General features: G+C 43.6%; 1 protein-coding gene and 1 long non-coding RNA gene across 8 annotated transcripts in view; one reads left to right on the top strand and one right to left on the bottom strand.

Annotated features, from left to right (window-relative positions):
• The window catches only part of LOC111248422 (cell adhesion molecule Dscam1-like), a 134,582-nt gene that overhangs the window by 65,577 nt on the left and 49,013 nt on the right, over window positions 1-19,992 (bottom strand). Inside the window, exons 1-2 of one of the 4 annotated variants that reach the window (XM_022800754.2) lie at window positions 6,694-7,137; window positions 6,347-6,408 (exon numbers count right to left, since the gene is read on the bottom strand). The exons of the other annotated variants lie outside the window; for them this stretch is intronic. Of the exons in view, the coding sequence (XP_022656489.2) occupies window positions 6,347-6,356 (10 nt within the window). The 5' untranslated portion in view covers window positions 6,357-6,408; window positions 6,694-7,137. Of the gene's footprint in view, window positions 1-6,346; window positions 6,409-6,693; window positions 7,138-19,992 lie in introns of those variants that run through there. 4 annotated transcript variants of the gene reach the window in all.
• The window catches only part of LOC111248423 (uncharacterized), a 70,149-nt gene that overhangs the window by 39,081 nt on the left and 11,076 nt on the right, over window positions 1-19,992 (top strand). For 3 of the 4 annotated variants that reach the window (XR_015323106.1, XR_015323107.1, XR_015323097.1), the window contains one exon: window positions 9,303-10,787. The exons of the other annotated variant lie outside the window; for it this stretch is intronic. This is a non-coding gene — a long non-coding RNA (uncharacterized LOC111248423). Of the gene's footprint in view, window positions 1-9,302; window positions 10,788-19,992 lie in introns of those variants that run through there. 4 annotated transcript variants of the gene reach the window in all.

The raw sequence follows: 19,992 nt of genomic DNA, 5'->3' as shown, positions 1-19,992 counted from the left end.
TAGGTATTCCGAGGAATATTTTCGAGCATAGTGAAGTGTTATTTGTCCTTGTTTCATCTTTGAACTACATGGTATACCAAATTAACAATGCAGCGAGGGAGCATATGCAATGAACAAATATATACATATATACAAAAAACTTAATTACTTTTCTTTAAAAACGTCTTTCTTTCTAATAATAGCTGCTAACAGGTTTCTCGTCTACAAACGGTTCAGTTACATTTTTTAGCGGAAAAACTAGGGTGTGTTTGATTTAACGTAGTACATCTCTAAGTCAGGCTTCCAAGTTGAATTTGGTAGTCAGGCCGACTTTCAGTTTCTGGGTCCGCGTTTCCAGGCTCGAGGAAGAACGAGCCTAGATTAGAAGAGGACATGGTTGCCTGTTTCCTAGCCAGCCACCGATAGTAAAAACTCTTCCCTGTTGCATTCACTCATATCAGGCCTAACGTGTCTAGACGAAGGCAGGCTTGAGCTAACAGCAAGCGGTAAATGGCAAATGCTGAAAGGGTGGTGCCGTTGCAAAGGAGCAAATTGCAGTGGAGACTAATGCAACAAAAAATGCCCGAAAGACGCTCGCTAGAGATCAGCAAAAGGAATGACAACTCCGTAAAGCTAAAGCTTTTTCTAAAGGGCGAACTGTTCAACAGAGGACGAGTGCTACGTCCGATTTGAAGCGGACGCCTTTATTCAATTTATTTCCGACCTCAATTCAGTTTTATCGTCAGACATTGCTTCTGCTACTGCACTACTACAAAAGCTGCCTTAAATCCTATAACCTTGTCGTCTTTTTTAAAGGACAGAGAGAGTACGGTAAAATTACAAATACCCTTTTGGTATATATATATATAGAAAAAAAAAAGATTCGAATGTACCATCTATATTACGATAATAGCATTAGTATTCAGGAACTTAGATTCGCTAAATTAGCAGTGGACTTCTTTAACGAAATGTATTAAAAAATATGTTTGTTTTACGCGCCGTTGAAACAGTACAATTATCTGTCATCATGTTTTTACCGGAAAATCAAATAGTTTGCTATAGAAAGCAGCATGTATGCTTCGACAGCTATTTGATTTGACTTTAAATTATCTTGCCGTATACACGAGTATCCCTATACACATATGTGTATACGGATACTTGTGTGCAGAAGGCATGCACGACCTTATGAAGCCATCTTCGTCGCTAAAGGCGTCATAGCCATCAGTTTCAGGTTGTGGACTTAAATGGTGACCAGCACAGCCATACAGACAGTGAAACTATATCTAACCTGTTTTCATTTCAACATATACTTATTCTACGATAGGCCTTCGACGGCGGACAACCGATGGCAAAGACTATTCGCCATACTCCGCTTCGTCAACCTTGGCTTTGTTCGTCGGCTAAATTTCTTCCGAATTTATTCAATTTTTAGATTGGTACCAGTGTTAAACCTGGCCGGTTTCTTGGTCGAACCTTACTTTCCTGCTACAGGGTCGGCGCCGCCGAAAGGTTAGGAAACGAAGGGGGCAGAATAAGAGGAGTCTCTGAAGTAGAAGCAGCGAAAACTGGACCCTGTGGAGTATCAGTCATGATGGTGGCGCCGCAGTTCATGGCGGTTTGCTAAATATAGCGAAAAGACGAGAAATCCGGTGTGATAAGATTCAGTCTGACGGTGGAGCCACGTCCTCGATCAAACGCAGTGCCACATGTCTCACTGAAAAGGCAACGACATTGTAAATCGCGTGAACAATAATGAGCACAGTTTTCCATCAAGAACAACGGAAAGACGGCTGCCAAAACGCTCAATCCGGTCGTTAAATGTATTGATATGGGATAGCGGAAAGTGCTCCTGCTTTAAACGCAAAATGTTGAAAGCGACTTCTAGCTTCCGCCTAATGAGAAATAGACTACGGTGAACTAGCATTAGAACCATTAACAGACAGCCCCTCAGTGACAGAATGCTGCAGTGATAGTTGATGGCTTTATTGGTTCTGCTAGCAAGTTCTGCCAGTCTAGTTGCATTTCTCGCCATGCCAATAGGCTTTATTGGTTACTCCCGCTTCTAAGGAGAAAGGAAGTAACCTCCCAATCATTTACTTTCGTTTGTATTACTCCTGGCTGGGGTGCCTTTATATTGATCACCAGATTGATAGTCGCTAACATTTTATCCTATACTACGGACATATATAGGTACAGACTATCTGGATTCCGGTTTTTTTGCATTACGAGAGAATATTAGGACATAAAGTAGATATTCGGGAAAACACGGGTTCATGCTAAAAAAAACTACAGTTTTCTTAAAGACCGTAGCTTTGCTTCCCCGTTACACTTAGTCACTTGGCATTTTCTTTCTCTATAAAAGAAAACAAAAGTCATTTAGTATCAGTTTGCAATCTTTCCGTAAGGGCAACGTAACATACAGCCTCTCTGCTAACCACTTGGTGTATTAACTTTTTCTTGCTTTACATTAATGTAGTCCCTTATCGTGCTCCTATTACAATGCACGCATTATCTACTGGATTCGCGTACCGGTATCGAGGTCATCATTGTTGCTCTCGTTCTAGCCGGCTGTTGATTCGAAGCGGTACACAATCGAACCCCGGCGCACCGCCACTAAATGATTCAAACCGTATCTGATTGTCAACAAACGGATCTCCGTGTTTCACGTGTTGCGTTCCGTCCTTTTTGCATGTGTGTGTGTATTTTATGCATCATCTCTGTGTTCTATGCGTGTATATTTCTTTTTGTATGTATATTTGAGTAATGCAACAGTTGTTAACGATAACTGTTCCCAGCCGAACATGGTACACTACTTGCCGGGTCCGCCTCTTATTGCTCGTCTGTTGAACCATCGAATTCGTTTAGCAGAAAAGCCAGACAGTGAAGTAGCGACGGTTCGGTGGTAAGCCGAGGAAGGTCCTCTTTCTTGGCCTTGCGCATGGCGGCCTGCTGTTGCACCAGCTCTACGACCTAAATCCCAGTCATTATGGGTTACCCCGTAGTGTAGGCCGATCCTTTTTTCTATACTGCCTTCCGCGCTCAACTCACTGCTTTTCCCTGGCGCCATCTATTCAGAGAATTCTCCTTCTCATTCATTGCAGAGAAGAGTCCTATTTCTTCCTTAGCTTTCCTAAAGCTCGCAGCAAGGCACCAGACAGCTGACTGCAAGAAGACTAAGCTGATTGAGACTGCTTGCTGGACTGGGCTTGTGTTTTCTCGTCATCTCCATCGTCGTAGACGACGCGGACCGAGACCTAGTCAGGTGGTCGGTGGTTCTTCAAAGGAAAGAGAGATCCTAGGTGAAGATTCCTCTCTTCGTAATGGATCCCTAAGTCCCTTCATACCTTGGCCAGATCCGTTACGACTGGCATTTTCTATACGAGCTATACTACACCATTCCTGCTGCCTCAGGCGTTATCTAACTGAATTGCTTTCTTTGCTAGATAGTAGTAGCTGTGCCAGTGGTTGCAGCGACAGCAGCCTCGGCATTGGCTATCGTTCGCAGCTCGCTTCACTGTATATGCGATACAAAGTAGTTGCGTAGGAACGAAATATTAGGTATTATAAGACCGGCCCTCGTTCGACTAATAGGAGCAGAAAGTCAGAGCCAGAGTGGCACTTATCCATGAAATAAGGCAAACAAAATGTATTTGTAACACAAAAATACACTCGCTTGTGAAATCAAGAAAAATTCTGGATTTCAGCTTCATTGCTTAGCAAGAATACATTGAGGGAAACGTTCTTGCTTGCTTATCTTTGTTGCGATGGTGGGTCTGTCCTCAAGAAATGTCGCTTGACTGGCTAGGTGTTGGATGTGTCTCAGTCAAGACATCCTATATTCGATTGGCGTCGTCGACTGCTATAAGAAAATGGCGAAGTCGGCACCGCGGACTAAAACCGATCCTAGTTATTGGTCAGGCATAAACTAGGCTGTATGAAACTAACCTGAGGGTTGGCCCCTCAAATTTTTCCTTTCAAATAGAGTTATCCTCTCTTTCGGTAATTATTTATACAAAATATCAAAAGGATCGCAAAGAGCATAGCACGTTCCAATTGCAAATTACAGAATAACTAATTAAGCTGGAAATACTGTCTCATGGTGGCAGCGGTCTGGGCAAGTGTTTTTTATACAACTGTCATCAAAATGTACATTGCGCAATATGGCAGAGGTTATTTAAGCAATCCACAAGTAGTCTGATCATGACGCGTATACAATCAGAAATAAATATATTGTACATTAGATACAGAGCGCTTGTGAAGCACAAACGTACCTGCTATACGTAAAATAATAAAAAAAAAATACTATACACTATCAAATAGGACATGGACATTATTGAAGCTTCAATTAAAGCAGACGGCCTATTGATTGCATTTAGATAGTGCGAATTACCTCTTTTTCTCTACACAGGACCGACATCATAGTTGTCAAACTCAAGCGCCATTTACGCTAAATCATGTAAATATCTCTTTTGATTTTACTTAATACATATAACGGATAATAAACAATGTAAATATGAATGTGCTAACAAAGCTGCTCTAATACAATAATCATTAACGGCGAAAACTGTGAAGATAAAGGCCTGTGTTCACCACAGTAGTCCGTTAACAATATGATATTACGAGAAATAATATGAGAAGTAAAATAATGTTGCCTTTATTTTCCCTACAACAATACATTCATTGGTGAATGGAGATACTTAATTCGATAATTTTACTATGTTCGTTTTGTAGACAAAATAAGCAATTCATAGGGTCGTCGGGCGCCATCTTTACGAAGCGTTCTTTGAGTGTAATTTCCTCTGCTCTTTAAGGATCTTCTTAATGAATGAGGAGTTTAGGATTTACTCGTTTGATAGTTTCAAGCTAATCAACTCAATTAATGGCTAGCTGAGTTAGATAATAGCCCGTGTTGTCAGATCTAGTTCTAAAGCCAAGGTCTTACATTTTTTACGCCTCATTGCAAACGTCACTACCTTAAAACCAAAGGGAATCTAAAGGGCGCAAACATTTTTTATCTTTCTTATCCTTCGTATCTTAGTATGTCACTCCTGCAATACCCACTCATTTCGTGTAAACTATGTTGCGCTTTTAAAAGTCAAATTAGAAAAAAATAACCCGATGTTTAGTCGATGTACTGTATGTACAAACGCGCCCTTATGTACACCAGGAAGTGTTATATGACATATAGGTTATAAAACGGTCTACAAGGCGCAATGTTAAAGCGGTACCATTTTAACGCCGCCTGTGTATTCGTTGCTTGTTTCGGTTCACATCAGCGCCCGACCAGCTGGTCTGTTCACAGATCTCGCTGCTCGCTCAAAGCAAGCACGCAGGAATAGAAGGGCAAAAATGTGCCAGCATTCTGTGATGCCTGCAGACAAATTGTTAGCAATTATCACACTCATAACGTCGCTAAACGACTGGGCTGACTGGTAGTCCGCCTCATACTAAACTAACCACGTCATTTGCTGACTTTTCCGGAAGGGGATTCGTGCTGCCATCCATTATGGCCTGCCTGCAGCCTAGAAGCTCCGCATCAACCGCCGCTGGATATGCCCGACTTGTGTGGTGGGCAGAACGACGCAACCGGCTAGCAAATCTTAAGTTTCTAGTCTCGGTCGACCCCGACGAAACGCTCCCTTCGTTGACTCGTCTAAAACTTTACAATTCGCCACACACCCTTTTTTCTGCCTCGCCTAGACCGTTCCTGTGGCTTGAACCATCTCCGAGTTAAGCTGGCGTCCCCTTAAGGGGTTATTCCACGCTTCCCCTGAAAGCGTGTTGTGAATGGGGTCCACTATGTGTGCAAGGCCTTGTCTTTAGTGTCTAGCCAATGCGAACAAAGCGAAAAGCGTTTACCATTTCCTTCCCGTTTTTTTTACGGTGCTAGTCGGAATATTAATGGTTGCGGGTGGGCATAGATCAAACGAGAGAGAAAACAGAGCGGGATAATAAAATGAGCGTGCACCGATGGTCACTTGGGACATGGCCGGAATCGTGTTAGGTCGCAAAAAGTCCCTCAGACATGTGTTTGCGTGTTTTTGCTCAACATAGTATCTATAGGGCGTATGGTCGAGGTTGGAACGCGACTGCAAGAACTTTAACGAGGACACCGATTTTGGCAAGGGGCGTGCACTCAGAAAACGTTACTCAGAAATATACATATTAAAATTGATTGAACGCCGGTGACCTGTGACTCGTGATTTCCTATCCTATTACCAAGTACGGTGACAAACATACAAACCCAGTCTATGATATTGCTACGCTACAGCTTGTCATATATTTTTTATTGCCACTACCGTTTTCGGTTTCTTTTTTTGCGAATGATCATTCTTATTGTCATAGTAGTAAAAATCTAATACATTACCGAAAACCATATACAAAGATGGGTACTTGCACCGGCAGTGTCTCACGTATGACTACGCTCACCTGAAACAAAAAGCGAATCTTTATATTATTCATTGTCTTTAGAAGACAAGCACTTACGCGTTCAGTTAGTTGTAGCGAGTACAGTATGTAATGATGACTGTCAAACTGTGACATATTGTTGACTTACCTCACTCCGTCTAAGCAAGATTTCAATAGCCCTACAATATCTTATTCAATCGTATAAAGCCCGACCGAACAAGCAAAGCTTCAATTTTGTCACGTGCCTTAAGTTGGCGTTATACCCTTACATGTGAGCTTTCATGGCTGAAAATCTAAGGATATTACCTGTAGTAATGGCAGCAGCAGTGGGGGCGGTTAATGTAAACGCTTTCATGTCAAGAGGACTTCACGTTTGTTGTGTGACATAGTCTTATTTAGGCATGTCTCGCCTCCGGCCCCTCTAGCGTAGCTTGTGAAAAGCTGTTTCGCCTATCAAGATAAAAGGCAGATAAAGTCTTGCACCCCTTTTAACTGCGGTTGAAAAGCGGGCGGCGAAAAGTTTCTTCTTAAGACCCATCATGATAGTAGCACCGAATGCTGGCATGGTCAATGTGGAGTAGTGTAGGCTATGCGCGTGTTGTGGTTTTTCTCGGTAACAGAAAATGGCGAAATATCAATGTTAATACCCAGATGGTCATGATTATAAAACATAAAGTAGAAACTGAAATTCATTATCAGTGCATGAATATTGCCTCACATCAGCTTTTAGCGGAAATTTCTTGAAGTCGTGAGGAAACATTGATATATTCTGAAATAGAAGGTTGGGATTATATTCAATGTCTATAGTTTTTATCTAAGAAAAGCTGTTTCGAACTATATATATATATAGGTACTATATGTAATTAGTAGTCAGCCAGTAGCCTATTTCAAATCCATATGTCCTAATTGTGCAATCAACTTTGAAGTATATCAGGAAAATTGTATAACATCGAGTGTTTTTAAAAACTTTAGTTTTTTTTTTTTGTTGAATGATTTAAGTGAACACATTTTACAATACAACTTATAAGAGTTATGGATACACATTAATTCTGTTCTGCGTTAGGTGAGAAAAAAAAACACAAAGCGAATTTTCTTCGGCGTGTTATACATACACATTGGTAATAAAAATTGCTGGATGTATGCTAGTGGCCTGTAACGTATAGACTTTCGTCGCTATCTCTGTCAGATTTAGTGGCCAGTTTTCTTTTAGTTCCTGTGAACCAGCCAGCTAGCTAGCTATAGCGTTAGAGCGAACATCGTTGTCAATGTGTTTTCGGACTCAACTGCTGGCCACAGCAGTGTCTTGGTAGGACAACACCAACTGCCGTAACCACTTCCGGTACTTGTTTCCGCCGACGACGCACTGCTGCCGCTCTTACTTACCACTAGCAGGGACACTCAGGCGCGCGATTCTCAGTGGCCTTTTTACCTCTAGAACTCCCTTGAGCTGCTGCTTCGTGTATTCTTATCCTTCTGTGTTAGACTACAGAAGTCTTCAAAAGACCAGAGGCACAAACGCAGTTTTTTTTTTTTATTTTGCGCTCGCCTAGCTGCGTTCCCTAGGGCACCGTAAAGTCAAAAAAAAAGTTCTTTTTCGTAGGGAACGCCAACGCATTACACGGATAGATTGCTTTTATTATCGTTAGAATTACCTTCAATAGTATTCATCTTAGGCAGAATGAAAGTGAGAGAGGCTCACTTCAGCCAAGTTGTCCGTCCTCTACCCTTTTGCCGGTCAGCCCTCTCTCATAACTTTCTTTGCTTCGCCTTTTTTCTCTCGTGCTTCGAAAATATAGAGTTTAAACATCTGATGCGTGTTCTCTGTTTACTTAAACGCTTTCAATCTCCGATTGAAGAGAATTCCTGCGAAGCAAGCAGTGTGTCTCGATACGTGCGGACTCAGGGAAAAGTTGTAACCATGCCTGCTGACCCGGAGGCAATGAAATTTCGACGTTTTCACCAGGGTATTGTACCGACGACTACAGTCACATCCAAAGCTGCTGCGGTGAGAGTCTCGCCGCCAGTGGCATCGGCAATAGCGGTGAGGGCAGTATCCGTAGTCGTCTCGCTGTGGCGTCAGAGCTAGGTAATCAGATTTCGCAAAGTTCAACTTTACCCCATCTGTCTTCGTGGCTAACTTCCACCCACCGGCTTGTCTGTCCGTCCTTCTTCTCGGCTAAGACCCCTTGCTTGTCGCCGTTCTTTTAGCTCACCACCGTTGGCTCGTCTCGCCAGTCTATTGACACTGTCGATCGACCACTCGCTCTACTTGGCCGTCACCAATAAGAACCGGTTAGGCTGGCCAAACGCAAGCCAGCCAGCCTACGCCGTTTGCAGCGAAGGAGGCTCGGGCTTGAGTATAACCGAAGCTTGCTTCGGTTCAAATCTGTCTTCAAACACCGAAAGCTCTGATGGTTCTGCCGCTCTTCCATAACCATAATAAATAAAGATTTCTCGGGTCAAACAACAAACACCAGCAGCAGCGGCATCTGGGATGGTGCGGGCGATCCGATAGGATCAACATCCCATGCTGCTGTACTAGCTGCGGCAATTGGAAAGATGCAAAGTTTAGCAGTGACACTTTCTTTCATCTAATTTGCATAACTTTATAATTATGGTACCGTACGTATATATTTACGTAATTCTCCCAAAATATTGTAAATTTTCCCAAAAATAATGTGTGTAGACAAACTCTTCAAAAATAAAAAATACGTCAATAGGATAAACCGCACATAAAGTTCTATCGTAAAGGGGTTGGTGCTGCAAGGTTAAAGCATGTTCATTACAGTACAATATTGATTTTGTTTATCGAAATTTATAAAAACGTGTGAGAGCTATGTAAGCGTTGCTACAATAAAATCATGAGAAAACACGTTACATCCAATTGTTTTTTTGAACAATGTCTGGAATTACAGGTGTGCTTGTGGGCTTGGATCGGGCTGTTCGACTTGCAACTGTGAAATTTTGGCACTATGAACGCGGCCTTGAGAAAATCGTATTTTCTTTTTGAAGTCTCGTACAGCCAATTAACCCAGCTTTTCCCATAGGTTGCAGTGGGGCGAGCCTTGTTCTGTGAACAGAAGTGAACGAAGAACGGAAAACTGATTCTTGTAACTAAATCCCTTACCATTGAGATTAAGCAACGTAGAATGTATCAGCATCGCACAATCATCCAGCTGTTGCTCCAAGATGGTGTAAAGGCAAACCCAAATCATAATAGATTAACAGATATCACGCGCTAAAAATACAGGTCCGAATCCGGATGTAACCATACCTCGAGGTACAGAGAGTAAGACAACGAAGTGAAATATTCGTCGTCAGTGTTAAATACTGAAACCGCCCACTGGCGCACGCATATATATATATGCGTGCGCCTATATTATTTCCTATATATATATATATATATTTTCCTTTTTTCGACAAGTATACCAATTTTTAAAATCAGATGAGCTGACATGTACTCGTTTATTTATATCAACTTGAAAAGGGCGCTAGAAACCGACGCCTTCAGTTAACTGTTTGTATGCGTAGGCTAAGAAGAAAACAGCTTTGACGGGAACGACAGGTCTAACAAGACCGGGGCTCTTGTAAGTCCGTAAAAACTTCTGCTTGACAACTCGCCAACGGCACCTAAATACTGCATACTTTATATGACTAAAGAGACAAGACAAACTGTATTTATAAAATCACTGTAAAACACTCTAATCCTCCATTTATCGATTGTTTTTTCTAATCATTAATTAGTATCATTATCACAGTAGTGAATTCGCGCTTAAATTCTCTTCCAACAGAACAGACAAAATTTGCTTTTACGGTGATCCGCTAATCCATTAAATATATAAGACCCTTAAATTGCAGAGCTTCCTTGTGAGAAGAAACGAGTAGTTTTCACAGAAGTTGCTAAAAACACAGTTTCTTCTACATTTAATATGATATATTCTACGGGCCTTAAGATGCGTAGGAATTAGTCGAGAAACTGGCAAATTTTTGGTAATTTTTTTTTGCGATGTCGTAGAAAATATTTGTCCTACTGCATAACAAATTGAATTCCACCGGCTGACTAAATCTCGGAAATAGTAAGCTATTACATGCAGAGGCCCTGTCTACGCTGACTTGCAGGCCGCGTATAACATTTTCAATGAGAGCAACAGCAGTTTGGTCGAGGAAGGGCTTGGTTGTAGGACCATTCCGCGTTTTCAGCTGCTCGGCCAGCAGAGTTACTACTGCGCAGTTGCGCGCCTCAGCCGATTCTTTTCTGCGTCGCGATCAATATTCGTTCAATGTCTCGTGCACTTGCCGCCTTTCTTGAAGTGGGCTGAGAGCCAAGCCCATATTCGCCCTGTCTTTCATCCACTCTATCCAGCTTGCGTTCTTTCTGTCCGCTCTTTTTGCCACCTAGTACTACGACCACCACTATCTCTGCCGGGATTCACTAAGTCACTACCATCACCAGCACCATTGGAAGCCGGACCCTCAGCTAGACCAATATGGCCAAGACCACTCGTTGCTTTAGTAGCGAGGCGATTCCCACGGCTTTGCTGTCCAGGAGTCCGTTCTTCTTCTTTTTCTGGAGAGCCTAAGAGCTCGCCGGCCGCAACCCGCCAAAATTCCCCACCGTTCCGGCGACTGCCGGCTGTCAATTCGGTGTTCCCTTTACCCCACTCTATCACCCTCGATACCCAAACAAAGAAGTATTTTTGGTTCCACGGAACATGTCCAGCCCCACTCTGCCGTAACCAGCTCGCCCGAATCCTCTTCTACTCAACAGAGCCACAGGGCCACGTTTCCCTCCCCGCACAACAGTGAGGACGAAAAAAAGACGGGGGCAGTGGAAGTTGCGACGACGACGACGAAGACAATGATCGTTCTATCGTGTTCGCTGCGGAAACAACCTCCTCTGGAACATCAGTTCTTCGATTTGGCTTTCGGTTTCCCATGTGTAAGGAAACGCGATGACCAGGCTGCTCAACTACGTGGCCTGAACGGAAGTGAATTCCCTTGTTTGCTCGCCAGCTACTTGCCATGGTGTACTGCCTGATGTGGTGGCGCCGCGCCGGTGGATGGACTTCTCCTAAGTCTTCTTCCCTCACTTCTTTTTTTCCTGGCAGCTCGGACTTGTGAAGGCTTCACAAGCCACCGCGCAGAATGACCCAGTCTTCCCTTATACTCCGCACGAGCTGTCCCAAATAGCACAGCGGGACTTTATTGAATTTGGTGCAGTGAATGCTCTGTTTGGCAGTTGCAGTGGACGTACAAGAGGATGAGAGCCGCCAACGTAGCGTAAAGCGTACGAGCAGCAGTAGCGGCAACTGTAATAGTAGCTGTCCCCCGCCCAGTCGCCATCAGGGGAACCGGCGACACGCAAGAAAGGATAGCGGCTCTTACCAAGCATCAGCCAGTGGCCAGCCAAAATCAGGAGGTATGTACAGAAGGCAGGAGTAATACATAGTTATGGGTGGACAGGGTGGACGGGTAGACGAAGTGCTAGCAGGCAAACGAGCGCATGAAGGTTTCCCGAAGAAGCGCCCCGCACCCAAAGTAATACCCGAAGACAGATTGCTTGGCAGTCAAAAAATAGCTGTCCAGAAACACGCACACACAAAAGACAATAGGCACAATAACAGGCACTAGGGCCACCAAAGTAGTTCACGACCGTGAATTCTTCTAAACCGACAGTAATTGTCAGTATCTATTACAACTGAACAAGACATGACCCAAATATAAAATCATTGCATCTTAATATACGTGTATGCTGCTCACCGCTGCTCTCGAAAACTCAAATTGTCTATATGAGTAATTTTAAGGTAAAACATGTTCGCAGCTGATTCGTTGAACGCTGGAATGGTTGATTCGCAAAAATCACACATACTGTATGATTGAGCTGAATATCGACTGTCCACACAAACCCCGAGTAGCCGAACGTGTCATTATATTGTATTAAGTCTAAGTTATTAGCAATTTTTCTGTGTTTCCTACTCATTTGTCATCTGCGCACTATCACCGTGCATGTACCTGCTAGGGGACACCATGGCGCCACACACATATCCGCATCCCAAGCCACACTCGGCACCACTAAATGTATTCGCTCGTTGTGTGTCAGGAATTACCCTGCTTAATCCCTACTAGTTGTATCTCGCTTCAACTGGCACACTGGTTTTCTTTGCTCGTTGAAAGCTAATCTACCGCTGATTCTCATAAAAACGTCGCCGGCGAAGTTACAGCAATGCTAAAAATGCTTGTCGAAAAACCGTGCCGGATCTTGTCAGAAAAAAGTTTGTCCTTCTCTCTTTCTGCCTGTTCAGATGCTTCTGTAGACGCCACACTTCAACATATATATGTTGAGCATATAAATGCGGCACGCGAGCAGGTATGTGGCTGAGGACGATTGTGGTATTAGCACGGCCCTATCTCTGAAGACCAGGAATGCTTGTTGCCTGTTAACACCGATTGATATCCAAATGCCAATGGTCCTGTTTCATACATATATATATTCTTTCCAATGATTAACTATACCGTTAAGTCTATCTCAGTCAATAAATTGGTGTTGGTGTTATTAACGCGCCTTCAAATAAATTTACTCTAGAAATACTTGCATTTAAGGATCTGTCGAAGCCGGTATTTTACGAGATAAAATTACGGGACATATACGTATAATCCGCGTGATCTAATTAAAAAGAAGTTTAGAAGAAAAGGCAAAGTCGGAAGGACCGACTACCTCTTTCCTGACGCCGCCCTCTCTCCGCTTGGACTGTAGTTGTGGCTCGGGATATCGTCGATCTCACTGCTCATGGCTGAACCGCAATCAGACACTTCTACCCCGGTATCATCGTGGGCTCCCAAGCGGGCGTGCCATTCCCATCGATGGGGTGATGGCCGGTGAGTTTGAACGAACGAGAGCAAGGACTTGTGGGTAGGTGCTCCCACAACTCGCACAACTTCGCCCCCTCTCTTTTCCAACACCTGGCTTCCATAAGCACCCCGTTTCTCATTGTAAATGCTTCGCATTGCAGTCAAGGCGGGAAGGCGGACGCTGTGGCGAGGCTCTTCGACGGTGGCAAGACGCCGAGCTTTGTAACATCTTGAGCAGGTCTTTGCGAAGCTAAGTCGTTGAAGCCAGTAAATACGACCGGCCGGGAATTCCTAATAATCAGCGATATAGCACCGAACCCTATAGGAGGGGGCACATTCTCCAAGCATACCGGCCAGTGTGTCAGCATTATATTATTATTATTATTATTAGAAACAACAGAGGGCCAGCAGTCTTAAAAAACTAACAGACAGATGGCAAGCCGTGGCTGCAATTAATAGAGCAAATGTTCTTTCATGGTACAACGATAACGACAGCTGGATTGTATTAAGTTAGCTTAGGGACGAAAGATATCGATGATACACGAAATGTAAGTTAGACTGGAACGATAGCTTCGAGCGCAACACTCTTGCAGGCGAGAGCATTACTGGTTGACATTCTGCTTTTTCTCCTGCTCATTTCGTAGGCTCTGCTGGTAAGCTGGACCTTCCCTAAGTAGCTACTACTAGCGTATAATCTGTGTACCCAAATATGTTATTTTGTGCCTATATGAGCGTGTGTGTGGCCCGTGGTGCTCACGTAGGACTATCACTACCCACAGGACTGCCTTCTGAGATACACAGGAATCCGCCATCACCGCCACCGCCTTCCAAGGAGTTGCTAAAGAGAGGGTTGCCCAGAAAAAAGTCACCCTATGCATTCTCACCGTTCTGTACTTAGTTGTCTCCGTTGCCCGTTTGTTCCCGCTACACCTGAATGACTGCTCACCAGTATGCTGCTGGTTTCGGTCAGTAATATGGCTGCTACAGGGCTGAAGGGCTAACAGCTAGAATAGGGCGGAAAGGAAAGAAATAGTTCGGTCGTCTCCAAAGCTTCTCATGATAGAAAGTGAAAGTCATGGAACAGGGGCTAACAGCTGAAGCGAAGTGGCTGCTTCTTGACGCTTTTTTTCCTCTCAGCCTTCCGGTTATTTCTTAGCATTATACATAGGAGAGTCTCTCGACTAAGCCCGCTCACAGAGACAAGTCTTATTCACTACAGCGGCTTACGGCCTCTGCAATGAAACGGTACAGATTGTTAGGCAGTGGCATGCCTCTTGGTCAGGCGCTATAAGCAAAGCCGAATAGAACGGGTCTAAAAGAGGTGACCGCTGAAACGAGTGCTCCCGATCAGAGGACAGGACTAGCGGGCAGTGTAATGAGAAGAATTCAAGCTGCGCGAAAGGAAACACAACAGCCCACCATAAAATATTTGTCTTGTATTTGTTCTACCCAGTATAAATATAATTCACAACTCTTTGCTCGCTAGAGTAGCAAATATCGTCCACGTGATACAGGCTGATGCACTGAAAAGCTAAGAATCAAAGTATGAACGTACGATGTGGAAATGGCTCACAGATATGTTTGCCTCACGTTTTTGACTACCCCCGTGTATGGCACTATTAATAGTGACTGATTAGGTGGAATCTCATTTCTTGTTTGATAAATATACGCCCTTCAGTATTTGTAAACGAATATGTCGATAGATGGGATATGAAACGTTTGCGATAAGACCTGCCATGGTACATCCTTAGACGTACTGTACCGCCACTTCTGGTTGGAGCAAGCATTTCTAGAAAACGTCTTTAAATAATCTCGATTTTTTCGCAAGAGTAGATTCTTGACCGCTTGCGCTTATCTGCAGTGACCAGTCTTTCGTCCCGTCCTTAAATCGGTAATGTCAGCTCTTACGGCGACTGCACTGTTTTTAGTGAAGGGGTCGTCGAAGCGTGAAACGCAGACGATTTGCAAATCGACTCCATTAGCCGGTTCAATCGCTACTCCTAGCGAACACTGACGGAAACTGGCTAACACGGAATTAGCCAAGCCTTCAGCTGTACGTAGACTATCTGTTTAAGACATATTGCACAATTCCTTATACTTAACGCACGTGCACGCCTCGTTGACTTTTAACACAGCTTTTGCATTATGTTCAGAACTAACACAAAACCTGGTGCTGAATATATGCACCTTATAATCGTGCATATATTTTATATGCAAACATTTATAATTATTAGTCCATTGACCAACTGGCTAACACACGTCACGATTTAGCGACTACAAAATCAGATAGCGCACTTTCACCAATAAGCACATCAACGGTAACTTAAACCTCTTGCTTCAGTGTAACGTCGCGTATATCTATTGTTTGTTTTACATCTAATATACGCCATAGCAACGATTCTCATTCATATGAAATCTAGGTAGATACCTAGCTTTTGTAAACGATCACTTGTGCCTGTCATCATGTTTCTTGGGCATCTCCCTTCCCTATCACGCTCTACATTGTCCTTATACCGGCCATTCCAGCTGCCACGCCTTCGCTCTACCATTACGACGACGTTGTTTTTGAAAACTTACGATGAGAGTGGGACCAACAAGGCAGGAGGATGGGCTCCGAGAAAGAAGCGTATCGGTCACTGCCGTCAGATCTTTTAAAAGAGGAGCTCTAGCTAAAGGGCGAGAAAGCACATACAACAGTTGACCGGTAGCGGTAGAATGGCTCAGCATTAGCGGTAGCAGCTACTGGCAGGATGGAACCGTACATCTGGGAGAGATGCTGGCGTTGCTTTTGGGTAACTCGCAAAGATCGCGGATTTATCTCTCTTTTAAGCGGGCAGCCGGGCGGTAGAACAGAGAAATAAAGAAGAACAGACCAAAGAAGTTGGGAAGGGGGGGGGGGCAATAGGAGATGCTGGACAAATACCACTTTGGAAAAAAAAGGAGCAGAAGGAAAAAAAGAAATAAGTGGGGAAAAAAGTGGAGTCTAAAACAGGTTCGCTAACACTACTGATGGCAAGGATAGCAGCTATAGCAATGCCAGCTGAATGGCGCTCGAAGCATGTCCCTGTCGAGGCGCCGGTTGAGAAATCGGTCACGGCCTGGGAGCTGCAACCGCCCGTTGTAGATCACCTAACTGCAACCAACGACGTAGTGATGCTTTCGAGAGGGGCGGCAAGAGACGGCGTCGAAAGATACAAGGAAGTTACACACAAACCTAACTTCGCATCCCATCAGTGGTCTCCTCATTTCCGTTCTCTGCTGTTGCGAGCAAAAGACCGAAACATTTTCGAAGATTCGCCATTTATCTAAATTGTACGATAAAGAACGAACACGAGACAACTTCCAGGAGCCACACACCCCCACCAAAGGTAAAACGAATCGACGAGATTGAGGCACTGCGAGAGGGGTATGCGGGCCAATCAACACGGGATTTGTGTCGTTTTGGGGTTTGGCCTGTTCGTCAACGTATCGAAAGAACCTTGAGAAAGGGATAGGTCGACGAGATGTACCGAGACCAGGGGCTGAGTAACTATTGCTGCTGCCGATAAGTGATGAACCTGATCCGAAGGATGTGAATTACGGAGTGCGCGACGGCGATCCAAATCAGAAGTACAATAAAAGGAAATGTAACTGCAACTCTGTCTTTGTCGTAGGCGTATGTGTTGATGCTGTTTTACTATCCTTTGTATTATTTCGTCTATCTTTGTTATGCTTATGTTATGGGATGTTGTGTGCATGCGCAGCCAGCCACGTCATGAACTGGGATAGCCAACATAGCAACTACGGCTGTGTACTGACGAACCATTATTATTATTGCTAATGTGAACCTATTGAGAAAGGTACGTTTTTATTGTACAATCCATTTATTGTACCTATAATTCTGCAATATAATTTAGCGAAATAGCTAAGCTTGTCTTTATCAAAGTGGGTGTCTGTAGAGTGGACCCCAGAAGGGTTGATTGTTTGACTTCGCACCATTCTTCACAAATTTCGATAGCCTTAACCATAATGGCTATTCTTGAAGTAATCCCACCAGACTCAATATGCGTATGCTGCCATTTTATTCAACCGTAGAAGCACTTTTCAAATTCAATCGTGATAACAAATTTCAGATCCGTTTGTGTTTTTTTTCAAGCTTCTCAACTGTCTCGAAGTGCTTTTTAAGCTTAGGTCTAAATCTGGTGAATATGGCAGTTTTTTTCTTGGTGACAGATTGCTCAGAACACGATTCTTACTGGCAGTATCGGACTAAGTTACGAGATACCCATTCAGGTCACCCGGAAAGAAAGCTGTCTTCTGTGTTCCTTCGTCCATCGCAAGCCGGTCGCCTTCAAGCCCTGTTTTCGATATCTGGAGAAACCAAACTTTGCCAAAAACGCAGCGCAGCTAACGCTCTTTTCGGCTGTGCAGAATCCCTAAGATGTCTCATAATACACAGTGAGCTCACTAATTCTTCCAAGGTGTATTTATTTCGATTTAGACATAGCAAGGCAGGGTCACTATTTTTTTAGCCAGTTGTTTGGTTGTCGTGCTAACTCCGCTTCCTGGTACTTGTGACTATCCTATTAGGAAAAACACACTGGAACTGATTCCGCGACAACAAACGGAAAGCAATGAATGTGCTGATCGATGAGCAGAAAAGACACCCGCTTTCCAATTTTGAATGTTCGCCCCTTAAGCTCAAATTATGGGTTATGCTCCAATCTGATATACCCAAACCTCCAGGAATAACAGAAACGATAATTGAAGGACCTTCTTCAATCATTGATTTCATCTCGTCGTTGCCACAGAAGAACAGCTGTCTTGAGCCAGAAGCATGTTTGAAATCAAAATTCCCTACTCAAAACTTCTTGAACCAAGATTCCAGCCATGTGAATCGACACAGCTGTCTCCCAAAAGATAGCAAGAATTTTAATAAAATAGTTAAGGACTTGATCGGGGCAGTATTTATGAGTTTGCCTTTGAAAAAAATAAAATGGATTAGCTGACAACACTAGTTTTATTTGAATCCCCACAGGATTTTTAATAAATGAAATCGTCTATGTGATACTTTACTCAGGAAACCCTCAGTCATAATATATAACAGTTTTTTTGAACGGCCAACGACAGCAATATCCGTCCTCTTATATATACTAGCATCTGCGAATGAATCATCAATTTTAATTGCTTGTTCTCAATTTGACAATCGCGTCACCCAGACTCAGCTTCGCTAATAACAATGTGTTATTGAAAACACGTTATTCTCCAGATCGAAATCAATGATGTTCGCTTTCACTACTGCTACTACTGGCAGTACCCACGATAAATTAAGCACCTAGCGATTTCTTCTCAGCCACACAATCTGTTGCGCGGAAACGATTTGCAATGTGAAACCAGCCGTTCGCTGTAAGGTAACTAGCGCTCCCTTCTATTTCATACGGCGACCCGGATCGGACGCCATGATTCGCTTCTCCGTCGCAAAAGTGCCTAACCCCAGGGGTAGTAGCAATATGAACTAGTCAGCCCTTTTGCTTTTGCCTCTTCCAAGCCTCATGTGTACCATGTCCGTCTCGCAAAGTCAGCTGAAATTGATTTTCCTCTTTTCACAGTTGGATTGGAAATGTATATCTTCGTTGTTCTTTCGTATCGGGGGGCAGAACTTCGGAGTAAGCCGCACAAGCTGTCGCCACGCGGTGCGGTAAGGCTTTTATCTCGAAAACGCCACGAGATCGCGAGCTAACAGCGGAACCGGGCGGGAAAAACCTGCCAACAATCAGTATCTCGATTCGCAATGCGTCGCATAATCCCCGCTTGGTCTAAATGCAACGTTTTTGTAAAGCAGAATCTCTCACTCGCGCTGCTGGAGCAGTGGTCTTAACAACAGTATTACATTGCACGTTTGCTTCGATTCCTTGTTTTTTGTTTTGTTTGTTCCTCACGTGAGACGAAACGAAAGTTAAAAACAACGCTGCCAACCTCTGACACTGGAAACCCAGTTTTGGCAGCAATACGTTTTCCTAGTATTTTCTTTATAATAAATTATGCATTTATGCTAAAAAAAAAAATTCTATCTTTAGAACGAATAGACGTTACAAAATATTTCACTAAACACCATTTCTCCACGTTAGGCATTTGCACGGTTGCTCAGTGTTTTCCCGCCATCTTAATGTCGTTGAACTTTTGTTGTGCTTTATTAGCACAGCAGGCCTTTACTTTACGGGGACCCATACACCCCTGAGTCAAGCAGCTTCCTCGCAGTAGGAAGGGCCAGCCAATGACCGTGCTAATTTACGCTAATACGAAGACTTAGCGGAAATGGGAGCCTACGCTCCGCAGACGGAAGAACTGCACCCAAACACTTTTGCAAGTCAACTCGTTGAAGCATCTGGAACAATTGGATACATTAAAGACAACAGCAGGTGGGAGGAGAACTAAACAGAACGAAAAGGAAGCTGCGACACTGTACTTCCGATTTCACGGTCTTGCCTCGTACCACTGTACGTGCTTACTCAGAGCTTGAATGCGGTTAACTCTTACATCTTACACTTCCGGCCTTTTAGGCAGGTCGTACGCTTTGTATGTGGTCCCTTAAGTAACATTTTCCGCAGGTGAGGCATACCTAAGCTGCATATGGACTATATCGAGACCAAAGAGGTTTCCAATCTCGTAGCCGGAATACGAAATGCCACGAGCCCCTTGTTCTAAAAAAAAATGAAATATATGAAGCACACAGTTTATTATATAATAAAAAAAAATGACTGCCATTTAATTGCTCAA

The sequence above is a fragment of the Varroa destructor genome, unplaced genomic scaffold (assembly GCF_002443255.2).
Source record: "Varroa destructor unplaced genomic scaffold, Vdes_3.0 BEIS01000003.1, whole genome shotgun sequence".
Classification (NCBI taxonomy): Eukaryota; Metazoa; Arthropoda; class Arachnida; order Mesostigmata; family Varroidae; genus Varroa; species Varroa destructor.
This window is presented reverse-complemented; position numbering and strand designations above follow the sequence as displayed.